The 26,776-nt window shown below is 52.6% G+C and overlaps 1 protein-coding gene and 1 long non-coding RNA gene across 3 annotated transcripts; one reads left to right on the top strand and one right to left on the bottom strand.

The window, feature by feature from the left end:
- Window positions 1-454: 454 nt before the first annotated feature.
- On the top strand, window positions 455-5,734 carry LOC122466590. The gene is made up of 3 exons (XR_006292225.1): window positions 455-1,007; window positions 1,615-1,820; window positions 2,985-5,734. It is a non-coding gene; the product is annotated as an uncharacterized LOC122466590 (long non-coding RNA).
- On the bottom strand, window positions 1,166-26,776 carry LOC102943500 (2'-5'-oligoadenylate synthase 1). 2 transcript variants are annotated; one of them, XR_006292224.1, is made up of 7 exons: window positions 26,547-26,755; window positions 24,530-24,824; window positions 23,913-24,088; window positions 22,403-22,635; window positions 21,367-21,511; window positions 19,807-20,766; window positions 1,166-1,205 (listed from the first exon to the last, which is right to left on the bottom strand). XR_006292224.1 is itself a non-coding variant. In XM_037904562.2 (6 exons), the coding sequence occupies exons 1-6, from the start codon at window positions 26,709-26,711 to the stop codon at window positions 20,281-20,283; spliced, it is 1,500 nt and encodes a 499-aa protein (XP_037760490.1). In that variant the 5' UTR covers window positions 26,712-26,776; the 3' UTR covers window positions 19,433-20,280. The 2 variants fall into 2 exon arrangements, 1 of the variants encoding a protein (XP_037760490.1); XM_037904562.2 differs by lacking the exon at window positions 1,166-1,205 and having other exon boundaries at window positions 19,433-20,766; window positions 26,547-26,776.

The following is a 26,776-nucleotide window of genomic DNA, read 5'->3' on the forward strand; positions in this document are numbered from 1 at the left end:
GCGGTGGGGGGGACGTGAACCTCCAGCCCAGAGTCTTGTTAATGTCACTCTGCCACCTGCTGTCTGGACACGCCTGAGTGGCAGCAGGGGTCCTGGAGCCAGCTGCCTGAAACCTCAGGGCAGCCTCCCCACCGGTCCAGCAGCAAGCCTGCCAGGCCGGCCCCTTCCTTTACGAAAGGGCTGGTTAAGTGGTGGTGAGGTTCCCCCTTGTCCCGGACAGTGACTACCGGCCCCCTGGCTGAGGGACATTTTCAATCCTGGCTGAAGGAAGAACAGCGGGATTTGGGGGAGGGGGGCACCTGCAGCGCACCACAGTGTGGGAGCCAGGGCAGAGGAGCACCCGGGCGAGCACTTTCGAGCTGCTCCCTAAGACCACCTTAACTGGCAGCAGCAGAGCTAAGGGTTTCCCCGGTTTTGATCTGCTAAGTTTCATTTTCCATTTGCTAGAGAAAGGAAACTGCAAAGACCCAGCTGAGTGACAAGGGAGGGGCCATGTGGGCTACTGCTGGAAGCCGGGGATCACTCCTTGGCAATGGGGCAGGGGCATCAGATTCGGTTTCCATCTCTTCCCTGCATGGGAAGTTCCCATGCCTGCCTGGCCTGGGGCAGTGCGGGGGAGTGACGCCAGCGCCAGCAGGCGACAAGGAAGCAGCCTGGCCTGCTATGGCTGGAAGTGGACACTGAGCAGTGCAGATTATGTCACCAGCTGCAAGGAGCAGCAGAAAGCTCCCAGCAGTGCTGCCCACCGGAGAGCGGGTGACACCGAGCCCGAGCCAAACCCGGGGGATTTCATGTGCATGTAGAGTGGGTCAGAAATACCCAGGCCTCAGCCATCACTGCCCGAGGCCCTTTTCAGCTCCCCAGCGCGTGAGGCGGGAGGGGGCTGCCTTTACCAGCCTGATGCTGATTGGGCGTGAAGGGCCAAAGAGTTGGGAGGGGGAAGATTGGGGCACACCTGCCCCTCGGTGATTCCCCACCCCCGCAATGCCCCGGGGGGCCCTAGAGGGGTAAGTCAAAGACGGCAAGGCCAGAATATGTCCTATAATGTATATTCTGCTTCCTGTAATTTCCACTCCATGCATCTGATGAAGTGGGTTTTAGCCCACAAACGCTTATGCCCAAATATATTTGTTCGTCTCTAAGGTGCCACAAGGACTCCTCATTGTTTTTGCTGACACAGACTAACACGGCTGCCCCTCTGAAACCTCTCAATTTAATGGATCAGCGCTTAGGAGCCGTCCTGCTGATGCTATCCAAAGACAGTGTTGTCAGTTCTTGTGATTTTAGTGCGAGGCTCATGAGAGATTTGGTATTTTTCTTAAATCCCCAGGTCCTGGAGGCAGATGACTCGGAAGGACCGTCGGCTTTCTTTTTTGAAATGAAAATAAGTTTCTTGCACTTGTGGCTGTAGAAAACGCTTGAACATGTGACCCCAAAGCACACCAACACCGGAAGGCAAATTAGAAAAGACAACATTTATTACTTTGTAAATATCATGATATTATAAGCCCAGCTCATGATTTTTGCAGGGACCTGACTCGTGATTTCAGCCTATCTGGGGCTGGCCACTCTTATTGCTGATATTAGCTGCAATTCTCTTTTTTCCACGACCAGGATGGTGTTCGAGGGCTGCACCGTGCAGCTGTGTCGTTTCCCATCGATATGGAGTCTCATGACTGGGGTCAGCCTGAGCAGGCTCTGGAGTTGAGTAAACCTCGAACTGGACAGCGAGTGGCCATCTACCCAGCAGCTGCCCCAGTCTGCCTTGTTGCTTGCTTGGAGCGGGTTGTCCCACTGACTTCCCATTTCATACCCTAGACGTAAGCGTCGGGTGTGGGCTGGTGCCAGGGGTCTGCTTCACGTGCAGCGGGCCTGATCTCATCGAGAGCTGTTCTAAACACACCGGGCTTGGTGCAAGAGAGAGCTGTTCTAAACACACCGGGCTTGGTGCAAGAGAGAGCAGAATGCAATGCAAGCGGTGGGACAGAGGGGTGTAGCCACGGAGGGGCCACAGCCCTTCCCATTAGCACCCAGGCTAACCCAAAGCTGAGCCTGTGGCAATGCCACTTTTAGGAACATTTATGGACGTGCAGCGGAAATGATTTGCTGTGTCCTCAGCCCTGCGGTCATTGCTCCTGCACCATAAGCGGGGGCCCAGTCATTTGTTCATTCCTGCCACATGGCAAGTGTGTCCTGTGGCGCTCCACTGCTGCCCTCCCCTTCCCTCAGGCCCAGGGAGGCTGCAGATCCCGGCATGCCTCGCTCTATCGCGGGGGGGGGAGGGGGAAGCTGCAGAGTGAGCCCCCGCCCCCCCTTGCTGCAGACAGTACTGCTGTGTGCGCAGTCGGGCACAGGAGGGAAGCTGGATGCTGCCCTTTGGCTCCCCCTGCTGGCTGATCCTGGGTGCGCATCCTCTCTGCTAAGTGTTGGGGGGCAGGCTGGACAGAGATATTTCCCCCATATAATTAACCCTTTGTGTGGGCATCAAGGGGGGCATGGATAGGGTGTACGAATGTCCCCCATGGCCCCCACATCCCTCCTTCACCCGCCACATCCTCACTATCTCCCCCTCCACCGCTTATCTCTCTCTGGGCTGGGAACAGCTGGCGTGTTCCTAGCACCACACCCCCATCCACACACCAACCCCCTCACTCACATGCGCTGACTTTTGTTTTGCTGGTGGGTGCTCCTCTCCGCCTCCTCCCCCTCTCATGTGGGGGCTTGGGGGAGAAGAGGCCAAGCCGGTGGCCGGGGCCTTGGGGTGGAGCAGGGGCGGGGTCTTGGGGTGGGGGGGGAAGAGGCCGAGCAGGGAGCGGGGCCTTGGGGCGGAGCAGTGGGCGGGGCCACAGTCCGGGCACCAGGGCCTGCAAAAGATTAATCAGGCCCTGAGGGTGTTGAGCACCCCCTATTTTTTTCACTTGAGCCCCAGAACACCCACTGAGTGGGCGCCAATGCCCTCACTCCTGTATGCTTTCATTCAACAGCTGCTCCGAACGCTCAGGAGCCAGGTGTCCTTCTCCCCTACCTGCAATTCGTGCTTCGTCGGCTGTCTTTCACGCGCCCAGCGGGCGCCAGACCACGAAACTGCTCCATGGCACAGACGGGTGGTTTGCTCCCAGCGACCTGGAACAACTGGCCTCTTTTCCAGTCAGGGATCTCCGGCAATTCACGCCAGCCAATGCCACCAAAGCTCAAAATAATTATAAGCCCATCGCTAGTGATCTGCTGCTTCTCCACCTTTCCTGAGCTGCTGGGTTGATACCACTTCTAGGTTCACTTGCTCCTGCCTCTAGAAGTAGCCCCATGTTCCGCCATACCTGTTCCAACAGCTCATGGAAATCCTTTTTATATGATTACATTGCATATGGTGCTGACCTTGCAGTGACAGAATGATTCAAATGGTGCATTTGCAAATACACATTTCATGGAAAGACAAAACCACCAGCGTGAGAGGATGGGAGCTGCAGAGCAGGACAGGTTAGAAAATATCATCAACAAAGAAGGCTTGTGCGTTTGGGATCTAGACACTGGATGGCAGATGGGAGACCTGCTAAGCAAGCCTGTAATTGGGCGCCCAGGAGGGGAAGAGAACGTGAGGAAGACATGGCAGAAGACGGTGACCATACTGAATGCATTGGCATCACCTGTGAAGAAGCATCGCAACTAGCGAGCAACCGTAATCAGTGGAGGAACTGGACTGCCCAATGTGTCGGGGCTCAGGAGCAGCTAAGGTCTCTTGCATCTCACAATCAATGTGAAAAGCAGTTTTCTGAAAGCAGTCCAGAGACATCATTGGTTGGTCTGCCAAAGGGCGTTTGGTTTTATGGTGCTTTTGCCTTCTTGGTTTAGTGAGGTCCTCTGCGTGGTTTAAAGACTTAGGTGGAGCGGCACAGAAGTGGATTGGCGTCTGTTGCCTCATTCCGATCTGTAGGGATCCACAGAGTACTGTTCCTTTGAGTCGGGCTGGTGAATTACACTAGCGTTTGTAGGGTGTACCTGAGTTGAGTACTGTACTCTTATCATTGATTCGTCAAAGTGAGATTGGGTCATAAGTGCCTGGGAAAAGGCAGGCCGGTGCGGAGCGCCCTCCAGCAACACAGTAGGTGAGCCTGCCTCAGTTTCCCCTTGGGGCAGCCAGAAAACGGACACATTCTCAGTATCCACTTCAGAAGCCTGCCTCTAGGCATGACTTGTACCTGTACATGTTCAACGGGCCGCAGAAGCCTCCTGATAAAGCCAGTCTCTTGAAACCCAGCGTATGACAGGTTCCAGCCCTTTTCCAGGCCTCCAGACATTTCCAGGTCGCCTTCCTGAGAGTGCACCCCCAGTCTGGTCCCGGACTCTCCCTGCCTTTGTCCCAGGGCTCCCTTCTCCAGCCCTCCAGTTCGAGAGCTCCCAGATTTGTGTCTCTCCCATGATGCTTCTCCGGTTCCCCCAGGTGAGGTCTCCTGCCACAGAACTCCCCCAGCAGTCCCACACCCTGGCCTCCCTGCCTGGAGGTCCAACCCTGATCCTCGGACCCCCGCTCCTGCATCAGCCCTCAGCTTCTGGTTCAGAAGAGGGTTCTTCCCCTTCTTCCCAGGGGTCTCTGCACAAACTCCCCTGTACCTTGTTAGGGGTTCCCCAACACTGGCCAGTCCTCACCAGTGCCCCTCTGCTGCTCCTGAGTATCTCAGGATCCTCAGTATCTCCTTTCCTCCTGAGGCCACTCACCCAGCTCCCCTACCCTTTTCTTGATGGACCCTGTCTCTGTCTCTCTTCCATTTATATGGTTCAGGTGCCATCTCTTAAACCCACTTAGAGGCAGCTAATCAGTGGCAGGTGCATTGGACCCTGCTGTCTCTTAAATAATGATTCTTAGTCCTGGTTTTTTGTTGAACTTATACCAGGTGTCATGCTGTGTGACATCAGGTCATTTGATGCTGCTTTGGCTCTTGCTATTGACTTAGAATTTACACTCCGTTCTAAATGACTTATTTCATATCCTCGACCTATTCCTGCATCATTCGTCTATTTACATTTTGTACGGTGACATGCATTCACCTCCTCTTTGGTGTTGAAGTCACTGTATTTTTTTTGCTTCCTTTTTGCTGCCGTTAATTATTAATTTTAATAAGCAATTTGTGGGTATTTCTCAAAGATACGCCTCACTTCTCTTGTTTTCAGTGGAAGTTAGGAGCCTAAACACCTTTGTGGCTCTGGGTTTGTTTCTTTGGGTGGTTGGTTAATGTGGGAGAAAAGAACCAAAGGTGATGTAAGAAGGAATCACCTTCCTGGCCTGATCTCAGACACTAAGCTATGAATAATTCCATCGTTTGATTTTGTTGTCCCTGAACTCGTTGCGTGAGTGACAATTCAATCAAGCAGAGGCTGGTATAATAGCAGAGGAAGGTAACACAATCCAATGGGGAAGTTGAAGCTGGACAAATTCAGCCAGGAAGTAAGGTGTAGGTTTTTGACAGTGAAGGTAATTAACTATTGAAATTAACCAGGGGGCGTGGGGCTTTCACCATCACTGGCAATTTTAAAATCCAGATTGGCTGTTTGCCTGAAATATCTGCTCTTGGGGGTTATTTTGGAGCGGTGCTCAGCAATACCCCCTCTCCCAAAGCCCTGCGCCTGTTTCTCCCACCAGAGATCACACTATAATGGAGGGCCTGCTTGGGTGAGAGATGAGCTTGGAAGAGGAAAAGGTACAGTCCCAAGATCACTGTACCATCTGTCAAAGTCAGATTCAAGACTCACTGAATTTGTCAGACCACTCTGTTTATTAGCAAAGCGCTTTGCCAATGCACCCAGGTATATGTGAGCCCCCTGCAAAAGCTCAAGCTAACTTATTTATACAGATAAGCCAAAGCCAATTTAACATAGGAGACAAAAGGAAGCAGAAACTGACAAATATACATACATATCTTATTTGCATACTTATGTTTACCAATCTCCTAGCTCAGTAGGAGCTCTAAGTTAATTAGTTTGAGGACCCATCTCACACTCCTTAATGTTTCTCTTCCTGACAACTATATTTCAACAAACCTTTCAAGCAGCATTTCTTTAATGAATTATAATTTCAATATAATTCATAGAATCATAGAATCATAGAATATCAGGGTTGGAAGGGACCTCAGGAGGTCATCTAGTCCAACCCCCTGCTCAAAGCAGGACCAATCCCCAATCAAATCATCCCAGCCAAGGCTTTGTCAAGCCTGACCTTAAAAACTTCCAAGGAAGGAGATTCTACCACCTCCCTAGGTAACGCATTCCAGTGTTTCACCACCCTCTTAGTGAAAAAGTTTTTCCTAATATCCAACCTAAACCTCCCCCATTGCAACTTGAGACCATTACTCCTTGTCCTGTCCTCTTCTACCACTGAGAATAGTCTAGAACCATCCTCTCTGGAACCACCTCTCAGGTAGTTGAAAGCAGCTATCAAATCCCCCCTCATTCTTCTCTTCCGCAGACTAAACAATCCCAGTTCCCTCAGCCTCTCCTCATAAGTCATGTGTTCCAGACCCCTAATCATTTTTGTTGCCCTTCGCTGGACTCTCTCCAATTTATCCACGTCCTTCTTGTAGTGTGGGGCCCAAAACTGGACACAGTACTCCAGATGAGGCCTCACCAATGTCGAATAGAGGGGAACGATCACGTCCCTCGATCTGCTCGCTATGCCCCTACTTATACATCCCAAAATGCCATTGGCCTTCTTGGCAACAAGGGCACACTGCTGACTCATATCCAGCTTCTCGTCCACTGTAACCCCTAGGTCCTTTTCCGCAGAACTGCTGCTTAGCCATTCGGTCCCTAGTCTGTAGCTGTGCATTGGGTTCTTCCGTCCTAAGTGCAGGACCCTGCACTTATCCTTATTGAACCACATCAGGTTTCTTTTGGCCCAATCCTCCAATTTGTCTAGGTCCCTCTGTATCCTATCCCTGCCCTCCAGCGTATCTACCACTCCTCCCAGTTTAGTATCATCTGCAAATTTGCTGAGAGTGCAATCCATACCATCCTCCAGATCATTTATGAAGATATTGAACAAAACCAGCCCCAGGACCGACCCCTGGGGCACTCCACTTGACACCGGCTGCCAACTAGACATGGAGCCATTGATCGCTACCCGTTGAGCCTGACAATCTAGCCAACTTTCTACCCACCTTATAGTGCATTCATTCAGCCCATACTTCTTTAACTTGCTGACAAGAATACTGTGGGAGACCGTGTCAAAAGCTTTGCTAAAGTCAAGAAACAGTACATCCACTGCTTTCCCTTCATCCACAGAATCAGTAATCTCATCATAGAAGGCGATTAGATTAGTCAGGCATGACCTACCCTTGGTGAATCCATGCTGACTGTTCCTGATCACTTTCCTCTCGTGTAAGTGCTTCAGGATTGATTCCTTGAGGACCTGCTCCATGATTTTTCCGGGGACTGAGGTGAGGCTGACTGGCCTGTAGTTCCCAGGATCCTCCTTCTTCCCTTTTTTAAAGATTGGCACTACATTAGCCTTTTTCCAGTCATCTGGGACTTCCCCCGTTCGCCACGAGTTTTCAAAGATAATGGCCAATGGCTCTACAATCACATCCGCCAATTCCTTTAGCACTCTCGGATGCAACTCGTCCGGCCCCATAGACTTGTGCACGTCCAGCTTTTCTAAATAGTCCCTAACCACCTCTTTCTCCACAGAGGGCTGGCCATCTACTCCCCATGTTGTGATGCCCAGCGCAGCAGTCTGGGAGCTGTCCTTGTTAGTGAAGACAGAGGCAAAAAAAGCATTGGGCACATTAGCTTTTTCCACATCCTCTGTCACTAGGTTGCCTCCCTCATTCAGTAAGGGGCCCACACTTTTCTTGGCTTTCTTCTTGTTGCCAACATACCTGAAGAAACCCTTCTTGTTACTCTTGACATCTCTTGCTAGCTGCAGCTCCAGGTGCGATTTGGCCCTCCTGATTTCATTCCTACATGCCCGAGCAATATTTTTATACTCTTCCCTGGTCATATGTCCAACCTTCCACTTCTTGTAAGCTTCTTTTTTATGTTTTAAGATCCACTAGGATTTCACCGTTAAGCCAAGCTGGTCGCCTGCCATATTTACTATTCTTTCGACTCATCGGGATGGTTTGTCCCTGTAACCTCAACAGGGATTCCTTGAAATACAGCCAGCTCTCCTGGACTCCTTTCCCCTTCATGTTAGTCCCCCAGGGGATCCTACCCATCCGCTCCCTGAGGGAGTCGAAGTCTGCTTTCCTGAAGTCCAGGGTCCGTATCCTGCTGCTTACCTTTCTTCCCTGCGTCAGGATCCTGAACTCAACCAACTCATGGTCACTGCCTCCCAGATTCCCGTCCACTTTTGCTTCCCCCACTAATTCTTCCCTGTTTGTGAGCAGCAGGTCAAGAAAAGCTCCCCCCCTAGTTGGCTCTTCTAGCACTTGCACCAGGAAATTGTCCCCTACGCTTTCCAAAAACTTCCTGGATTGTCTATGCACTGCTGTATTGCTCTCCCAGCAAATATCAGGAAAATTAAAGTCACCCATGAGAACCAGGGCGTGCGATCTAGTAGCTTCTGCGAGTTGCCGGAAGAAAGCCTCATCCACCTCATCCCCCTGGTCCAGTGGTCTATAGCAGACTCCCACCACTACATCACTCTTGTTGCTCACACTTCTAAACTTAATCCAGAGACACTCAGGTTTTTCCACAGTTTCGTACCGGAGCTCTGAGCAGTCATACTGCTCCCTTACATACAGTGCTACTCCACCACCTTTTCTGCCCTGCCTGTCCTTCCTGAACAGTTTATAACCATCCATGACAGTACTCCAGTCATGCGAGGTATCCCACCAAGTCTCTGTTATTCCAATGACATCATAATTCCTTGACATCACCAGGACCTCCAGTTCTCCCTGCTTGTTTCCAAGGCTTTGTGCATTTGTATACAAGCACTTGAGATAACCTGCTGATCGCCCCTCCTTCTCAGTATGAGGCAGGAGTCCGCCCCTCACAGACGTTCCTGCCTGTGTTTCCTCCCGGTATCCCGCTTTCCCACTTACCTCAGGGCTTTGGTCTCCTTCCCCCGGTGAACCTAGTTTAAAGCCCTCCTCACTCACAAATTCATTCCACTTTCACAATCCCTCCTTTTGATCAAGCTACGCAATGACCAACAATGACTGGGTTCCACATATCAATTGTTCTTTATCTCTTTGTTCATCAGTGATATTTAAAATCATCAAATTAGCACTCTGGTTTGGGACAGCTATCTGTGTAGCATCCCTGACACAATTTTGGATACAACAGGAAAGTAACTGAAAACATACAAAAATGATTAGGATTCCAAATAGGAGAGTTAGGGCTCCCTGAAACAACCAGTTTCCTATGCCAGAGAAATTGAAAAGGTTACTTAGCCACTTCCATAAAGAACTTGGCTCTTCGTGGGGAAGATATGCGATTTGTTCTAAGTGGCTAGCACGATCTATTACCTCATTGGTGTTGTCTGGTATGTACACCCAGCAGTCTTTTCCAATGAGAGCACAAGTCCCTCCTTTTGTCGCCAGCACTATGTCCAATGCCTGACGGATTTGGAGGGCCATCTGTTGGACTGTCCCTGTTTCTTTGGCCAGGGCTCTTAAACTTTTTCCGGTTTCACTTGCCATTATTTCAACTACTGCTTGTAACCTTAGGAGCCTTTTTGCATGGTGTATTACTCCCCCTAATGGTATTAAGGAACCCCCAGTGGCCTCTTCCCAGGTTAAGGGGCTTATGTTATTTACATACCATTGGGCATCTGTTAAGTCCCTTCTTTTTCGCCTGAAATTGCGGAGGCGTTCTCGAGGGAAGGTTCCTAGCACTCGGAATTGTGGGAAGAGTCGGGCAGGATAACAGATTCCTGACCAATTAGCTGGTACTGCGGTATAAGCTCTGGTCCCACACACCCAGCGATGGCCTATTAAGGCCGGGAAGGGTCGGTTGCACCCATTTGTCATATAGGTGTTTGCAAAGGAGGAGTAGTATCCCCCAAAGGGTACAGGGTAATTCTCCTTGCGAGGAGTGGTGTTATTTGCATGACATTGAAAGATTGTACTGTTTTCACTAAGGTGACTGTAGGGGGAACATGAGATTGATTTCTCTGTTTGATCCCAGGTTGAGAAAAAATTCATATCTCCATACCCGGCCCGCCACTTTTTCGTTTTGTTTGAATGATCCCATACACCATTGGCCACAATATGCTGAAGGCAACGGCTTTTCCCCAGATCCAGCCCTGTCCCATTACACACCCAACACCAATGACCCTTTCCCTCCACCACACTTATCCATTTAGATGCATTTATTCACACCGCTTCCCAAGTGTCATTGCTGTTCCATATATTGTTAAACGGACGAGGCCCTCCAGTGAGGTCTGGGGACTTGAGTGGGATAGCCAGGACAGGAACACCAGTTTGAGAGTGGGCTGGGATGTGGCTGCAGACCCAGCAATTAGAAATATTAAGGGTCTGAGCTATCCACACCTGCTGCTGGATAAAAGAATTGTCATCGTGGTCTCCCCAGACCGTAAGATACCAGCAGCCGAGGAACAGGCAGAGGCGCATGTTGGAGGCAAGGCTCTTCTGGTTCTGACAGGCTCAACTGAGGAAACCGCAGTCACGGTTTTACGCCCACCAGGCAGTAGGAGCTAGGCTCACTACTGCTTTTTTTTGTTCGTCGTCTGCTTCTGGCAACCCTTACGAGAGCGTAGATTGTAAGGTATTGCAGACTGTTCCTCTACGTCTTCTTCTGGAGTCAAAATTGACTCTGCGTTGTCCTGAGGTGATGATTGGTTCTCTGGGGATGGTGCCTTCTTACACTGTGAAGCATGTATCCACGCTGCGATGCCAGATAGTTTAACAGCCGTCTGCGTAGTAAGCAGTACCTGATGAGGACCCTTCCACCGGGGCTCCAAGGCGTGCTTTCAATGATGGCGCCGTACGTAGACCCAATCACCTGGCTCGAGGTTGTGGCAAGCGTCGGAGGTGGGTTCCGTGGGCCAGGCGGCTCGAACCCCTGAATGGAAGTGACTTACAGCTTGCATTAGTCCCTTGCAATACTGAAGGAGCGCGCTGTGAGTCAAGTTCAAATCTGGAACGGGAGTAATGGTAGTCATAGCTCTCATAGGGTGTCCCATAACAATTTCAAAGGGACTTAATTTATGCCTTTGGGATGGAATGGATCTCATGTCCATAAGGGCTACTGGCCAGCTTAATCCTGTAGAGTCACACATTTTAGCAAGCTTATTCTTAAGTACACCATTTCGTCTTTCAACTACACCTGCACTCTGTGGGTGGTAGGGACAGTGCAACAGGTGTTTGAAATGCAATATACGGTCCAGGTGTTGAACAAGTTGTCCAGTAAAATGTGTACCCCGATCACTGAATAGAGTAGCAGGAATTCCCTTGGCAGGCATAATATGATTTAACAAACATTTGGCGACAGACAGTGAGTCAGCCTTGTGACAAGGAAAGGCTTCAATCCAACCAGAGAATAAACATACCATAACCAATATAAATTCATATTGTTGACACTTAGGCATTTGTACAAAATCAAGTTGCCAATGCAAGAACGGTGCTTGAGGCAGGCTCCGGAACCCCTGGGCCACTTTTACAGGTTTACCAATATTATGGCTTTGGCAAATGGTACAGGCTGCACAGTGGCGGGCTGCAAAAGAGCTAAAATGGGGGGCCCACCATCCTGTCTTAGTTACAGCAGAGACCACCCCCTCCTTTCCGACATGCGAAACACCGTGTAGCAGGGTGTCCAGAGACAGGTAGAGTGAAAAGGGGGCTACAAAGGCGCCAGTAGGCGAGCGCCAAAGAGAATCGGGATGTAGAGAGCAACCTTGGGTAACCCAGGATTCTTTCTCAGTTTCTGGGGCAGAGTCTTGGAGCAGGGTGAGGTCAGTGACGGACGGCGGCGGTATAGAAACAGAAAGGGAACCTAGAAATGCATCTGGGGAAGGTTCTATGGCAGCAGCATGTTTAGCAGAGGCGTCAGCAAATGCGTTACCCTTAACAACATCAGTATCCGCCATTGAGTGGCCAGGGCACTTAACAATAGCTAGGGTAGACGGAAGTAAAACTGCACACAGGAGGGCAGTGATGTAGGGCCCATTTTATAGGAGTACCGGCAGAGGTAAGGAAACCCCGAGTTTGCCAGAGGGTACCAAAGTCATGTACAACCCCAAAAGCGTAGCGGGAGTCAGTGTAAATCGTGGCGGAGCGTCCCTCCGCCAGAAAGCAGGCACGGGTGAGGGCAGCTAATTCAGCGACTTGTGCTGAGGTTACAGAAGGTAAAGGCACAGCTTCCAGGGTTTCAGAGAGTGAAACTACAGCATATCCTGCAAGGAGACGACCTTGGTCGTCTCGAAAACAGGAACCATCAGTAAATAAAACAAGGTCAGAGTTAGGGAGAGGGACATCAGAAAGGTCAGAGCGCGGGACGGTGACAGCAGAGACAGTTGCAAGGCAGTCGTGGGGATCACTGTCATTAGAGAAAGGAAGGAGAGTGGCAGGGTTTAACTGAGAACAACGCTTTGTGGTGATATATGAAGCTGATAGTAGTAAAAGTTCGTACCTGGTAAGGCGGGCAGAGGAGAGGTGGCCTGTGTTACGTTGTAGCAGGAGAGTTTCTACAGAGTGAGGGACCAGGAGGGTAAGAGGAGAGCCTAAAGGGTCTAAAGTGGCAGAGAAATAAGCCACTGGGCGGTTCTTTTCTCCATGCATCTGAGTGAGAACTCCAAGTGCACACCCAGACTGTTCATGGCAGAAAAGGATAAAAGGCTTAGAATAGTCAGGCAGCCCTAAGGCAGGGGCAGAAGACAAACCCTGTTTGAGGGAAACAAAGGCAGAATTGGCCTCAGGGGGCCACGGCATGGGGTCAGGCACAGAGAATCGAGTGAGTTCCTGGAGAGGTTTTGCAAGGGAGGCATATTGGGGAATCCACTGTCTGCAAAATCCAGCCATGCCTAAAAACTTCCGGACCTGGCGTGGGGAGTGGGGTCGGGGAAAGCTAAGGATAGCTTGGACGCGGGTGGGAGAAAGTGCATGGGAACCCTGGGAGAGGAGAAAGCCAAGGTATGTGACAGAAGCTTGACAGAGTTGTAGTTTAGAGCGAGAAGCTTTGTGACCCTTATTTGCTAGGGCAGTAAGGAGCACTAAAGAGTCAGTTTCAGAGGCAGACAATGAAGGGGAACAGAGGAGTAGATCATCTACATATTGGACTAGTGTGGACCTGGACAGGAAAACAAGGTCAGCAAGGTCTCAGGCTAATGCTTGGGAAAAATATGACGGGCTTTCAGTATATCCCTGGGGCAGTGTGGTCCACGTGTACTGTTGCCTCTTGTAAGAAAAGGCAAACAGGAACTGGGAGTCAGGGTGAACCGGGACAGAAAAGAAAGCAGAGCACAAATCAACAACAGTAAAATGAGTTGCATCTTGTGGGATAGAAGCCAGAATTGTCACTGGGTTAGGGACAACGGGAAAGGCAGGTATGACAATACGGTTAATGGCCCGAAGATCCTGAACAAACCGCCACGATTTAACATCAGCTTTTCGAACTAGGAGGATAGGGGTGTTATAGGGGCTGGAGCAGGGGATAATAATGCCTTGTTCCTGCAGGGTGGTCATGACTGGAGCAATTCCAGCCTCTGCTTTGGGGTTTAAAGGGTATTGAGACTGGTGAGGCAGAGGTTTGGAGGAATCAACAATAATACAGACGGGGTCAGTATGTAAACGGCCCACTTCAGACGGGTGGGTTGGCCACAGAGCGGATGGGACCTGTGAAATTAGGTGTTCAAGGGACGGGACCAATGGGCAGCAGGGGACCGGAGTGGAAAGGGGAGTTTCAGACAGCAGGGAGGCTACAGAATCACTCAGAGAGGACTGGGGGATTTGTAAGTAGACACCATTCGGGGAACAGTAGATGGTACAGCCAAGTTTACATAACAGGTCCCGACCCAAAAGGTTCACCGGAGTGGAATCCAAGAGGAGGAATGCATGGTCCGCGGAAAGGGGACCAACCTGGACTGGTAGAGGTTTTGAAAGGGGATAAGGGGTTGGGACTCCCGTAATGCCCACAGCGGATATGGTTTTTTCCGGAGCGGAGAACCTCAGGCTGGTCGGCAGTACGAACTGCAGAGAGTGAAGCTCCCGTATCAACAAGGAAAGGGAGAGAAAGATCATTAATAGTCAAAACACATTCACCCGTGGGAGTGAGAGGTAGTAAAGGAACATTTCCTGAGGTTCCCTGGTGTTCTGTCATTGGTGTGGGACAAAGTAAGTCTGGGGACTGTCGGGCTGTGCCGACAGGGGGTCTAGCTGGTTGTTTACAGAGCTATTAGGCCGGCGCGGACACGCGTTTTTCCAATGTCCGGGTTGTTTACAGTAATTACAAACACCCCCAAAACCCGAAAATCCAGTTCCACGGCCCCTCCCGTGACCACGTCCCCCTCCCCGGTACTGTTTACCTTGCCCTGAATAATGCTGTATTTGCAGGGCCATTAGCTTTTGGGAAGATTGTTCCTCCTTTCCCTTTAGAGTGTGATGGCAGTGTTCTGCCACTGATTGCAATTTATCCATGGTTTCAGTTTCCCACCCAACACTTATTCCCTTTAGCATACTGCCAAGAGCAGGTAGGAGGCCATTAACAAACGCATGAGCCAGGGCGCCCTTCCCATTTTCACCTGGTTGCTGTATACCAGAATGTTGCAGAAAAACGTCAGTCTGGTGCAATAGTCACCCGGACTTTCTCCCTGTCGCTGTTTACAGCAATGTATGGCTGTCCAGTTTGTTTTTGGAGTCCATACTCGAGGGATGGTCTCATGTAGGTTTTTAGCTCGGTCTTTACACTTTTTCCGGTGTTCAGCGTCAGGACCGGTGTCTGGTAAAGTTGAATGGCGCTCACTGATGGGCCGGTTGCCTGCTGTGAGCCATTTTTCATGCTCGCTAGGGGTTACAAATAGCTTGCACAGCTGCAGGAGGTCTGCCTCAGAGGGTTCATAGGTGTCGCACACTAACAAAAATTCCTCTGCAAATGTGGTAGGATTTTCCAGGGGCTTTGGAAAGCCTTTTACAATGGAAAGGAGCTCTGTACGAGTCCAGGGTTTATAGCTCCAAGTGGGACCCTCTTGTTGGCCCCCAGTATGCGGGATTCGGAGGGGAGCCTGGATAGGTTTAGAGCCAGAGCGTAAGCGTTGGGCCCAATCAGTGTCCAGGCTATCTTCGTATGTATGGGGAAAAACAGAGGAGTCAGGCAGACTGGAGGGTTTCGGGGGAAAGGAGGGTTTTTCTTTACGGGTCTGAGTGGTACCGGAAGAATGGGCCTGGGTGGTATTGGACGATCCGGACTGGTCTGAACTGGAGACCCCTGGGAGTTGTTGTGACCGCCTATTGATCCAATGCAAGGATGCCAGGCCAATTAATGCATCTTCCTCATCGTCATCCCCAGAATTTAACAAGGGGTTTTCTTCGTCCTTTCCCACAATGAGCTGGGAGTATGAAGGGGGATGGGATCGATCCTGGTTTTCTCGGAGAACGGGATAAAGGGGAGCGCTCGGTCTGGCAGTGGGAGAGGAGGCTTCTAATAAAGCTTTTAACTTATCATTTGAATCTCTGAGAGAGGCAAGTTTTGATTCTGTCCACCTATGATTTGCCTCTTCCCACCACTGCATGAAACAAACAAACCTCTCCTTTTGCCAATTTAGTTTTAGGTGAGCCGAGTTTGTCTTTTAAGACGTCTGCTTGGTCTTTGTCCCAAGATCCTAACAGTGGCCACTGAATTTTGGGATTCTCCTGAGTTAGCCTAGACCATTTTTCCAGAAATTTACAGGAGTCCGGACCCTTCCTAAAATACATAAACTGAGCCGGTGTTCCTTTAGGGAACTGTCCCGACTTAGACGTCTGGTTACCCATACAGGAGGACTTTACACACCAATCACACAAGAAGGAAAGTCGGGTTCGTCAGAGCGATGCCCGGTGCAACACACAAAAGGAGCCCACAGGCTACTGCCACAATCGCCCTTGCTTTCACACCAAGGGTTTTACCCAAGGCGCGGTGCGGCTGCGATTGTGCAGATTTCACTCACTCAGACAGTGGGGACAGGAACCCTTTGGTCAGCCGATCCCCGGATGGAGACGGTGCCCAGACTCAAACACACCACAGGGAGGACGGATAGACACAGAGACAAGACAGTCCTCAGTCCGGACAAAATACAGAAATAATTACCTGACCAGATTCCTGATGTCAGATCCTGGGATCCCTACCAGAACAGAGTGGGAACCGACAGGTTCGATGGCGTAGACTTCACTGTGGTCATGCACCCTTCTGTTCTGGAGGAGGACCGCTCGGGCCAAATGCCCAGGTGCCGGCTTGCCACGGCCGTCCTAAGAATGGTCAAGAGTCATACGGCCCCAGTGAAGACGGTTGCCATCTCGGTGGAACCTCCAGATTGTCAAAGTCAGATTCAAGACTCACTGAATTTGTCAGACCACTCTGTTTATTAGCAAAGCGCTTTGCCAATGCACCCAGATATATGTGAGCCCCCTGCAAAAGCTCAAGCTAACTTATTTATACAGATAAGCCAAAGCCAATTTAACATAGGAGACAAAAGGAAGCAGAAACTGACAAATATACATACATATCTTATTTGCATACTAACGTTTACCAATCTCCTAGCTCAGTAGGAGCTCTAAGTTAATTAGTTTGAGGACCCATTGTCCCACACTCCTTAATGTTTCTCTTCCTGACAACTATATTTCAACAAACCTTTCAAGCAGTATTTCTTTAATGAATTATAATTTCAATATAATTCATTCTACTTTCACACATCACAGTGACCTGCCTGGCACTGGGCTTCACCCAACTGGCCACTGGGTGACCCTATCATGGTGCCCCACCTCTATGCGGTTATTACGCAGAGAGAGGTGGGGCTAGGCAGGGGGTGGGGGGACCATGCTGGTGAGAGTATGGGGGTGGGTAGAGGAAGAAAGGAAGCAGCTGGGAGTGGGATAGGGCAAGACGGGAGGCTGTGATGGGATGGAGGGAGGAGATGGGGTGGCTGGGAGGAAGGATGGGGGCAGACACGGGACAGTCGTGAGGGGTCTCCTGGAGTGAGGGAGAGACAGGTGGGGCGTGAGGGACGTTGAGGGGGTGGGGAGATGGAGCACTTGTGACGGGCCTGTGGGACTGGGGGTGGGGCAGGATGGAGTCGGGCGGCTGTGAGGGGAACCTTGGGGGCAGTGTGGTGCTGGGGTGACTGGGAAGGGCCCCGTAGATGTGGGGATGGCAGGAAGATGTGGCAGGTATGAGGGGCACCGTTGGGGCAGCAGGATCCCCGGAGGAGTAATAAATGGACTCGGGCCTGATGTACCCCTCTCCACCCGTTGATCTCCAGGCGCTGTACAAGGGCGAGGCAGCATCACTATCCCCAAGGTACAGATGGGGAAACCGAGGCTGAGGGAGGGGGACACGGCGCCTCCCCATGGCAGGATGCCGCTGGGAGCGCTGCGTGCCCATGTACTCAGAGGTAGGTGCCGTAGCCCTGGGCACTGCCGGTTGGAGCCCGCGGTGGGGCCCAGTCACCCACGCAGTAAGTGGCAGAGGCCTGGCAACAGGACAACGGTCTTGGGCGAGCCATCAGGGTGCTGCTAAACGATCAACGCAGCTGTTCCTACCCCAGCCTCTGGGGACAGTAGCTCGATACCCTGCCCTGTGGCTCCTGAGGCCCCACGTCCCAGGTGGCTCTCCCAGCCTATCCCCATTGGCCTTAGGTCTGGAATCTCAATGGGGCTCCTCTGGGCTCTCCCCCTCACAGGTAGCCTCCCCCACATCCTTGTTGCCAGCCTCAAGACCAGAGGGTGGAATTTTGGGATCCGGTTGTAAGACTCAGCCTAAGAGGCGACAGGTCACCGCCCCAACGGCTGATGTGCTTTTTGACCAGAGGGAATGTCACCCATCCACTGTGCTCAACTCACTAACGCCGCCCTGGTCCTATCAGCAATGCCTGTCCTGTCCCACATCATCTGGGCATCCCGTGGCCTTGGCTGTCCCAAGGGCCGGCTGAGCTGAAACATGGTGTGCAAATCCCTCTTTCAGACCTCCGTGCCGGCTGCAGTGGGCTGAGCCAGCGTCCCTCTTATCTTGGGCACAGTCCCCCACCCTCCAGCCCTCTGGTTCCCTCACTGAGCCCACAGCCCCTGCCCTCCATACAGTACCTCCTCCTGGCTTGATACGGGACATTACTCCTCCTAGATTGTGCCTTTCCAGCTCAGCCTGGAGGTGGGCACTCTGTAACAAGCCAGCAGGTTGATTACAGCTCAGCCGGGCATGTAAATGAGTCTCCCCCCATAACCGTGTCCCTGACACACTCCCAGCTCACTGTGCCAGAGATATCCCAGCGTGCACTGGCCCACATGCTGCTGGGGCCGCTGTGTCCCCCATCTGCCAGGCACACTGTCTCCACCGAGGCACTATGGGAGTGCGGCCCAGATTCTCCCACAATGCACTGCCCCGCTGAGGCAGCCGGCGGGGTTGTGTGCCCTGAACAAAGCTGCTGGGAGAGACAACTCAGCCGAGTTTGCTGTAGCTGGGTCGGATGAGGGGGCCACGACCCGGTCACAGAACTGCTGCTGGATCTGCTGCAGGAATTATTGTGGGGCAGGTCTCAGGCCCGTGTGGCACAGGAGGTCAGACCGAATGATCTCAGTGACAGAATCTCTGAATCCATGATGCCCGGCTGTATTCGTAGGGCAGGCGGGACCCATATCCCATGGACACAACACCCAGGAGGCGGGATTAGCAGAAGCTTATTATTTCAGATTCCAAGTGGCACATGTCGGTTGGGATTTGGCACGACACAACAACAGAGATGGTGACACACAGCAGTGGAGTTGGGACAGGGAGGAGGAAGGGGACTAACAACGGGACTAATGAACAATGTCTGGTAGGCGCCCAGCACCCAGCTCTGCACTGGGGGCAGTACATCCCGAAAGGGTTGCGGAGCAGGGGGGAAACAGCTCCTAGGAGCTGCAGCAGGAGGTGTGGGGACAGCCTGTGCTACAGAAGGACGTGGTGCCGATTCTGGAATGTGGGGATGTAACGATGGTGCCCGTGGGAGCCAGCTGAGGTGAACAGCAAACAAACCCCAAAAAGCTGGTGGATATTCCAATTCTTAGATTTACCAAGCCAGCACAAAGCAGCTTCTGTATTACCTCACTGGTTACTCAGAAGTCCAGACGACGCAGTTCCCTTAAAGTGTCCAGTCTCAGGCCTCTGTCCAGACACACAGGTCAGATATGATGATGATTACTGAAAATCTTATCTCATCAAAAAAAAGAAAAGGTTCTTCCAACCCCAAAGGATCAGCCACATACCCATGTCCAGTTATAACTTAGATCTTACCCAAAATACACGCTACAGTCAATTCTTGTTAACTAAACTAAACTTTATTTAAAAAGAAAAGAGAGAGTGTGTTGATTAAAAGATCAATATACATACAGACTAGAATTCAATTCTTGAGGTTCAGATACATATCAGAGATGAGTTTGTAGTGTCCAAATTCCTTTTAGGTTATAGTCCAATGTCCATATTTGGGGTGACTCCAGTCAGTGACTGGGGATCCCAATCCTTATGGCTCAGGGTATCCCCTTCTTGAAACCCAAAGCAGATCTTAGTTAAAACAGGATGGTGTCCCAGGGTTTTTATACATTTTCCACCAGCCTCTTGGCCTGAGAGAATAAGCTTAATCTTCTGTCTCCCAACCATCCTGGCAATTAGCATAGTGTAATTTATCCATTAAACGGTTCATATACAGTTTATCACAACCTTCAAAGAGACATACAGACAATAATACTATTTCACTCAAGTGTCATCATAAATGTTAAAATCCCTTTTTGGGTCTTTGAATCAAAGCTACAGCAATAGACAAGACTTGTTTGCTTCCATGACAAGACCTGAGCAAACAGCTACCCTTCTAGCAAGGCAGGCTTGCATTTCAAAGCTCTGTTCATTCACATATCTTCCTAACAAGTCTTTAGAGTTCGGCCATGGGTCAGGTCAGTCTGTGAGTTAATTCAGGTTTCAGAGTAACAATTCTGGCCCCGCGTCAGTGAGCTATTATATTTCACTGCTAAGGTGACAGGGGCACATTAGCAAAGCCCTGAATTATCATGCAAAGGCTCTTGGGAAACATAGCCCGCTGTGCTGCTCTCTTGGCCGGGGGCACAGCAGACGCCTGCCCATGGAGGTGCAGGTCCCGGTGACCCAGTGAGCATCTTACCCACCCCTGAGGCGCAGAAGCAGGTAGACGGTGCTCTTGCTCCGGATCCTGTAATGGGCGAGCGTGCAGTCGTCCTGCAGCTCTTTGCTGTTGAACGTCAGGCGCTGTTGGCTGGTGGAGACACCCGTGCGATCCTCGATCTTCTTCTTCAGGGCCAGGACGGTGTCACTGGCACGGACGCCATAGGGCAGGGTTCTGCTGTTATGGTCCTTCACGAAGATCTCCATCCACTGGGGTTCGGTCGTGAGCATCAGAACCGTGGTGTCGTAGAAGATGCCGTGTGATGCCAGGGTCTGATCGTCCAGCAGCAGCTGGTTTCCCAGGCCAGGCTCCTGCAGGGCCAGGCGCTGTGTGTAGGGAGAGATGTCCCAGGCACACTCGAGCTCCTCCTTAATCTCCCAGATGGTCGTGTAGGGGCTCAGCCCCAGGTCCAGGCTGACCCCTGAGAGCTGCTTCACCGTCACCTGCATGGGTCTGGCTGGCTGGAAGAGAGACAAGGAGACGGGGATGGGTGGGGGTCGGACAGCCCAGGTGGGGCAGCGGAGAACGTCTAATGGCACGCGGCAGAAGAACCTCTGCTGGGGAGTGGAATCTCAACACGATCGTTTCCCGCAGCTCTGGGCCCATCAGATTCTGTAGCAGGGAGCTGGGCAGAAGCGCTGGCTGTGGGGGGAGGGGGATCTCCCAGTTACTCCAGCCCCAGCCTCTCCCAGCAGGGGGTGCTGTGCGGAGGGGGCAGAAGTGCTGGCTGTGTGGGAGCTCCCAGCTACGCCAGCCAAAGCCTCCCCAGCAGGGGGTGCTGTGGGGAGGGGGCAGGAGTGCTGGCTGTGGGGGGAGGTCCTGGCTACCTCAGGCCCAGCCTCTCCCAGCAGGGGGCGCTGTGGGGAGCGGAGGGGAGCACTGGCTGTTTCGGGGAGCTCCCAGTTCGGCCAGCCCCAGCCTCTGCCAGCAGGGGCAGCTGTGGGGAGTGGGACAGGCGCAGGGGCCATGAGGGGAGCTACCCGGCTACTCCATGCTCCGGAGGCTCAGTGACGAGCTCATCACAGGCGGGGGTGGGAAGGGACCCCGAGAGGCTTCGGTACCTGCACGTCCCAGCAGCGGATGGGGCTGAGGCTGTTCCTACAGCACAGCTGGTCCCGGCAGATGGCGGCTTCTCTCGCCAGCAGGTCCCAGCTCTTTCCCTGCCCCAAGGTTCCCGTCGGGTCGGCTGGATCCAGGATCACGGGGCTGTGAACACAACGGATTCTCTCTGTCGATGGCTCTTGGGCTGAGCCGCCTGCCCATGTGGCCAGTGGCTCTGCTGTCTGCCCCAGCCCGCTCCCTCTCCCCCGTGAGCCAGGCCCTGCTCTGCGTCCAGGCTGCTGACACATCCCAGCCGCCTGCTGCTGACGGTGCCTGCCCCGGCTCAGGCAGGGCACTGGGGTGCAGAGGGGAGCTGGAGGAGGGAGTCTCAGGCTTGGCCTGCTGGAGCCGGAATCCCAGGGGCTTGGGGATGGGGCAATGGTGGAGGGTGAGTATGGTCGGGGTCACCCACCCTGGAAGAGCCAGTGTGCAGGCAGCTGAGGGGCTGGAGACAGCCGCTGCCCTAGTCCCTGTGGTACTATTGCACTCTAATGCCGGCCCAGGGGTGTTGCTGGGTACCAAACGCACTCATTCGCGAGCCCTCACCCTGTCAGTGTCGTCATCCCCACCATGCCCCTGGGGGAAACTGAGGCACAGGCTAACAGTGGAGGAGTGGGGACAGACCTGTGCCAGGCTGTGAGCCCCCAACCCTTTCTTGCTCATACGGGTGCTGCCGGGTGGAATCCTGCCCCCTTCAGTTAATGGGGTTTGGCCGGTGAGCTCCATGGGGCCAGGGCTCCCCTTGGGCGAACACCCGCAGAGGCAACCTGGCTATACGTGGCGCAGCGCGTGCTGGGCTGGCCATGTTGCTTGGCTGGTGCTGAGTGTAACCACAGGGGCCTCTGGGCTGAGAGATGCTGAGCAGAGCTGCCAGTTCTCTGCTCGGGTGTCCCAGGGTAGGACAGAGCCTCCCTCCCACGCAGGAAGGAAGGCCGAGCTGCAGCTGGACGTGAGCGAGCCGCGCGGAGACGAGAGGAGCAGATGCAGGGGTCTCACCACGGCTCCCGCAGCAGCCGTTTGACATGGGGCCCTATCACGGAGGACTGGAGATCGTAGAACTCGGTCCAGTAGACGCAGAGCTCTTGGTACCGGCACAGCAGCTCCATCACTGTGCGGAACCCCTCGGCCGTGCTGAAGTTCTCCGCCCCCTTGGTGCCACTCTCCCAGGCATAGATGGTCAGCAGCTCCAGGGCGTACTTGGTGGGCAAGCCTGACGTCGTCTTGGAAAGCTGTTAAGGAGACGGGGGGAAGCCGGCCTGAGACATGGGATGGGGTGGGGGTACAGGGCCGTAACATCCCTCTTGCTGCATGGTCAGGTGGGTGACCTCCCGCTACCTCTCCCCTGCCCACGTCCTGTGCTCACCACAACACTCAACTACTGAGCAGTGGCCAGAGAATGAGAGCCGGGGTGTAATATACTAGCTAGAGAGAGAGAGTGTAATCAGACCTGCTCAGTTGTGCGTCAAGGCCCTATATTGCTAATATCTAGTGGGGATTCTCCTTTAGCTCAGGTGGCAGAGGTCCGTGCTTCTGAAACAGAAGGCTCCACATTTTATTCCCACTGCCGGTGTGAAGTCCCCACAGGCTGTGGCATCAGGCACTGAATCATTTCAGGTGTTTATTAGGATAAAGAAAATCCTTCTCCCCCGACCCTGTAAAGTGTCATTTGACAGGCTAGTGTAATTTCCACTCAAGTGAGCAGCAAATAGGTCGTGAAATCATTCTCTGAAATTTGCTCTTTGTGCAGTTGCTTGCCCTGCGATTAGAGGACGAGAGATGTGAGATTGGATGTTTGAGTGTGTGTCTGTCTGCACGCATGTGGAAACTGGGAGCCGGGGGCCAAGGCCATGGCCAGAGCTGTGGCTGGCGCTGCGGCCAGGAGCGTGGCCATGGGGTTGGGGGCAGAGCTGGAGGCAGAGCGGGGCTGGGTGGCGCTCCCTCCATGCCCTCTGTGGAGGCTGTCCCAGGCCCTGCCATGTCCCCACTGAATGTTCCTCTGTGTACCCCTAGTGGGGTGTACCCCACAGTTTTTGGACCAGTGATCTGGACAGATATTCTGGGACTGCTAGAGAGGGACTCAGCAAACTTGCGAGACTGGATCAGAGGCAAGATCCATCTAGTCCAGTGTCCCGTCTGCCTCCAGCGACACCCGGGGCCCTTTGACGGGGTGATTGAACCCAGCCGCCAGAGCCCAACCCAAGAGCATCCAGGAGAGCAGCGAGCTAGGAAAGACCAGCCTAAGCCGAGACGACCACCATTTCCAGGGAGCAAAATGCTGGGAAGCAAAGTGATCTTCTGGAAAGACTTGAGCAGCCCTGGCAGGTGGAGGGGCTCCAGTGAGTAGCTTTATTCCAGCGGGTTTTAAGGTGTGGGAGGTTCTTTTGTCAGCCGGGAGAGCTCTCCAGCTGAACCCGCATTAACATACAAAGGTAACCACCAGGGCTGGTGGCCTGGTGAGAAGGAGCAAGGGGGGTATCAGTGACTGGGGCAGGGCAGGGCACCTCACCTCTTTGTACCAGTGCTTGACCAGCCGCAGCAGGTTCTTGAGCTTGGCCGGGCGACGCTTCACAAAGTCCCTCTGGAGCTCGGTGAAGGAGGTGCAGAACTCACCGGGCTTAGCTCTGGTCCGAATGAGATCCTCGTAGACCTGGGGGGAAGGTTTGCTGCCAGGAATCACCTGCCCTGTGGGAGAGAGGGGAGGGAGGGTCACCACACAGATCTGAGGGGAGTCCTGTCCCAATGGGCCTTGGGCTATTCCCATGTCCCATACACAGGCTGCACCTTCATTCCCATGAGCTCTGTCAGGATAAGCCCTGGGGACATTGAGGGGAGTGGGTACGCTCAAACCTGCTGGATCCCTGGAGGCCGAGCTGAGGGGCAGGGATACAGTCCCTACCTAAAAATAAAAGGAGTACTTGTGGCACCTTAGAGACTAACCAATTTATTTGAGCATAAGCTTTTGTGAGCTACAGCTCAATTCATCGGATGCATCCGATGAAGTGAGCTGTAGCTCACGAAAGCTTATGTTCAAATAAATTGGTTAGTCTCTAAGGTGCCACAAGTACTCCTTTTCTTTTTCCGAACAGAGACTAACATGGCTGTTACTCTGAAACCAGTCCCTACCTAAGGCATCATAGGCCGGGAGCACATCCACCTCGATGGATTCCCGCCTCTTCTTCGACTGGATGATGATGGAGAGCGAGCGCGGGCAGGTGCCCTTCTCCTTCGGCTGGGAGACCTCCACATCAATGCTGAAGGCGATGGTCTGTCGGCACCGGTTCAGCTTCTGCCTGATGGTGTCAAGCACAGCCGCACGGTTCTCCAGCTGGTCCCGGTAGCTGCAGAAGCAGCTGAGGAAAAGGACCAGATCTGCATCCGAATTGTTCTTCAGGGCTGTCCCCTTCCCCGCGGAGCCGCCCTGCCACGGAACAGAAGCATTAGCTCACTGCGCTGCCCTCTCAACAACCCCAGGGCGCTGAGCCGCATGGGGGCCATGCCCCTGCACCCACTCAGCCAGGTCACCCCTCAGGCACAACGGCCCCTGCTGGGCAGCCAGAAACATACCAGAAGTGTTAGGATAGGATAGGAAATATTGAATCCAGTGTTGTAGTGTACACTGCTGGGGTGCCCTCCCCCCACATCCCATTCTGATCACCGAAGATGGTCTAACGCCCCCCATGTACGCTTTGGGGCAGAGACTTGAAATTTGGCAGCAGGGTGGCCTGCGTCTCAGGGATAAGCCTTTTGCCTTACGCCTTTTGCCATGCCGTCAAAATCCACCCAACTTTAACCAAGCTAAGAACCTTTGAAATATCTCCCTCTGCACATGCGCAGTACAGATGTGTCAGGGTTTGGCCAGCCCCACAGATAACGTAGCATTTATACAGCACATTGTACGGTCAAAGCCCAGCTCCCGTTGGCTTCAGTCACCGCTGTGAGCACTCAGCACTTCTGCAAATCAGAGCCCGGGGCTTGGGTTGGGCACCCCAAAAGTGAAGAATGCACACTTTGGGAACAGTTTGGGTTAAGTGACTTGCCCAGCATGACACAGGAACTCAGTAGCAGAGGCAGGGATAGAATCCAGTTCTCCAGGGAAGCATTCAACTGTCTGACCCAGGAGACCTTCCTTTCTCTCTCTGCAACCCTCTGCCCCATTCATTGCACATCTTCCATCTGCTGCAAAGTCTGTAAGGGTCCCACAGACAGTCTCCTTCACTACCTGGCCCTGATTCACCCGTAGAGCAAATCCACCCTGTGCACTGAACGAGGCAGGGTCCCATGGAAAAAATAATATGTGATCACGTAATTAAAGCCTGTATTGTAATACATATGCACAATGGGGCCGAATTAAGGTTAAACAGGCCAATCTCAATAACTCTCTTTTAGTGTAATTTTTGTGGACGTAATAAATGGGACTGGGGAGAGGTTTTGCAAACTTCCTGTCCTGTTTTTGGTAAAGGGAGTGCTGATTACAAGGTCGTGACCCAACAGGGGAAAGGTTGAGAGCCATTGATTCAGAGAAGATAAATTGGATGTCTAATAATGCTAGATTAAAAGGCAACACATTTAAAACGGCTCAAAGGTATTTTTTGTGACACAGCATATAGTTAACCTGTGGAACTCGCTCAAAGAGGCCATGAGCTTCTCAGCCCTCTCCGCAGGATTAGACATTGGAAGGATAACTAGAACATCCCTACTTGTTTTCGGCAGGAAGGGAAATGTCCAAGGGAGACAAACCCTCATGCTTCAGAGCATAAACCGACCACTAACAGCCTGTGGTCAGGAAGAAACTTCCCCTATAGGCAAATAATTCTATAATTGTCCACGAGGTGGGCTCTTGTGCCTTCCTCTGAAGCAGCTGGTGTCGGTCACTGTCAGAGACAGGTTACTGGGCTAAAACTGCTCTGACCTGACAATGCAACTCCTATTTTCCTACCTGACCCCACCGGCAACTGGGAAGCCAGGGCGGATTTTGGATAATGCCCCCTGCAGCCAGCGGTAAGTGGGAACCCTGTTCGGCATCCCTTGGCTGGTGGTTTAGGCTTGCCCTGATCACAGCGTAGGCACGCAGACTTTCGCCTGCACCAAAGGAGCCCGGACATGCTCTTTTACACCGGCAGCTGGTCCAGAACAGACTCACCTTCACCGTCTTGAACACCTTGATGTCGTCAAAGCACGTCTCCTTCAGAAAATCACAGATCCTCCGGACAGTGTCTTTCACCTGCAGCCGGAATTCCTCGCTGGGCTGGAGATGTTCTGCGATCCAGGCATCCAGCGAGCCGGCGGGCACCCGGTACAGCTCCATCTCTGCTGCTTTGCTCCCTGTCCCTGCCTTCCTCTGCTGCTGCTGCTTTTAAGCATCCTGGGCAC

The sequence above is a fragment of the Chelonia mydas genome, chromosome 7, assembly GCF_015237465.2.
Source record: "Chelonia mydas isolate rCheMyd1 chromosome 7, rCheMyd1.pri.v2, whole genome shotgun sequence".
In the NCBI taxonomy this organism is placed as follows: Eukaryota; Metazoa; Chordata; order Testudines; family Cheloniidae; genus Chelonia; species Chelonia mydas.

Coding starts and splice junctions, on each gene's coding strand:
- LOC102943500 (XM_037904562.2), bottom strand. CDS start 26,711: ATGGAGCTGTACCGGGTGCCCGCCGGCTCGCTGGATGCCTGGATCGCA. Junction 24,089..24,529: donor CCCGGCCTATGATGCCTTAG/GTAGGGACTGGT, acceptor TCTCTCCCACAG/GGCAGGTGATTCCTGGCAGC. Junction 20,767..21,366: donor TCCGCTGCTGGGACGTGCAG/GTACCGAAGCCT, acceptor TCTCTCTTCCAG/CCAGCCAGACCCATGCAGGT.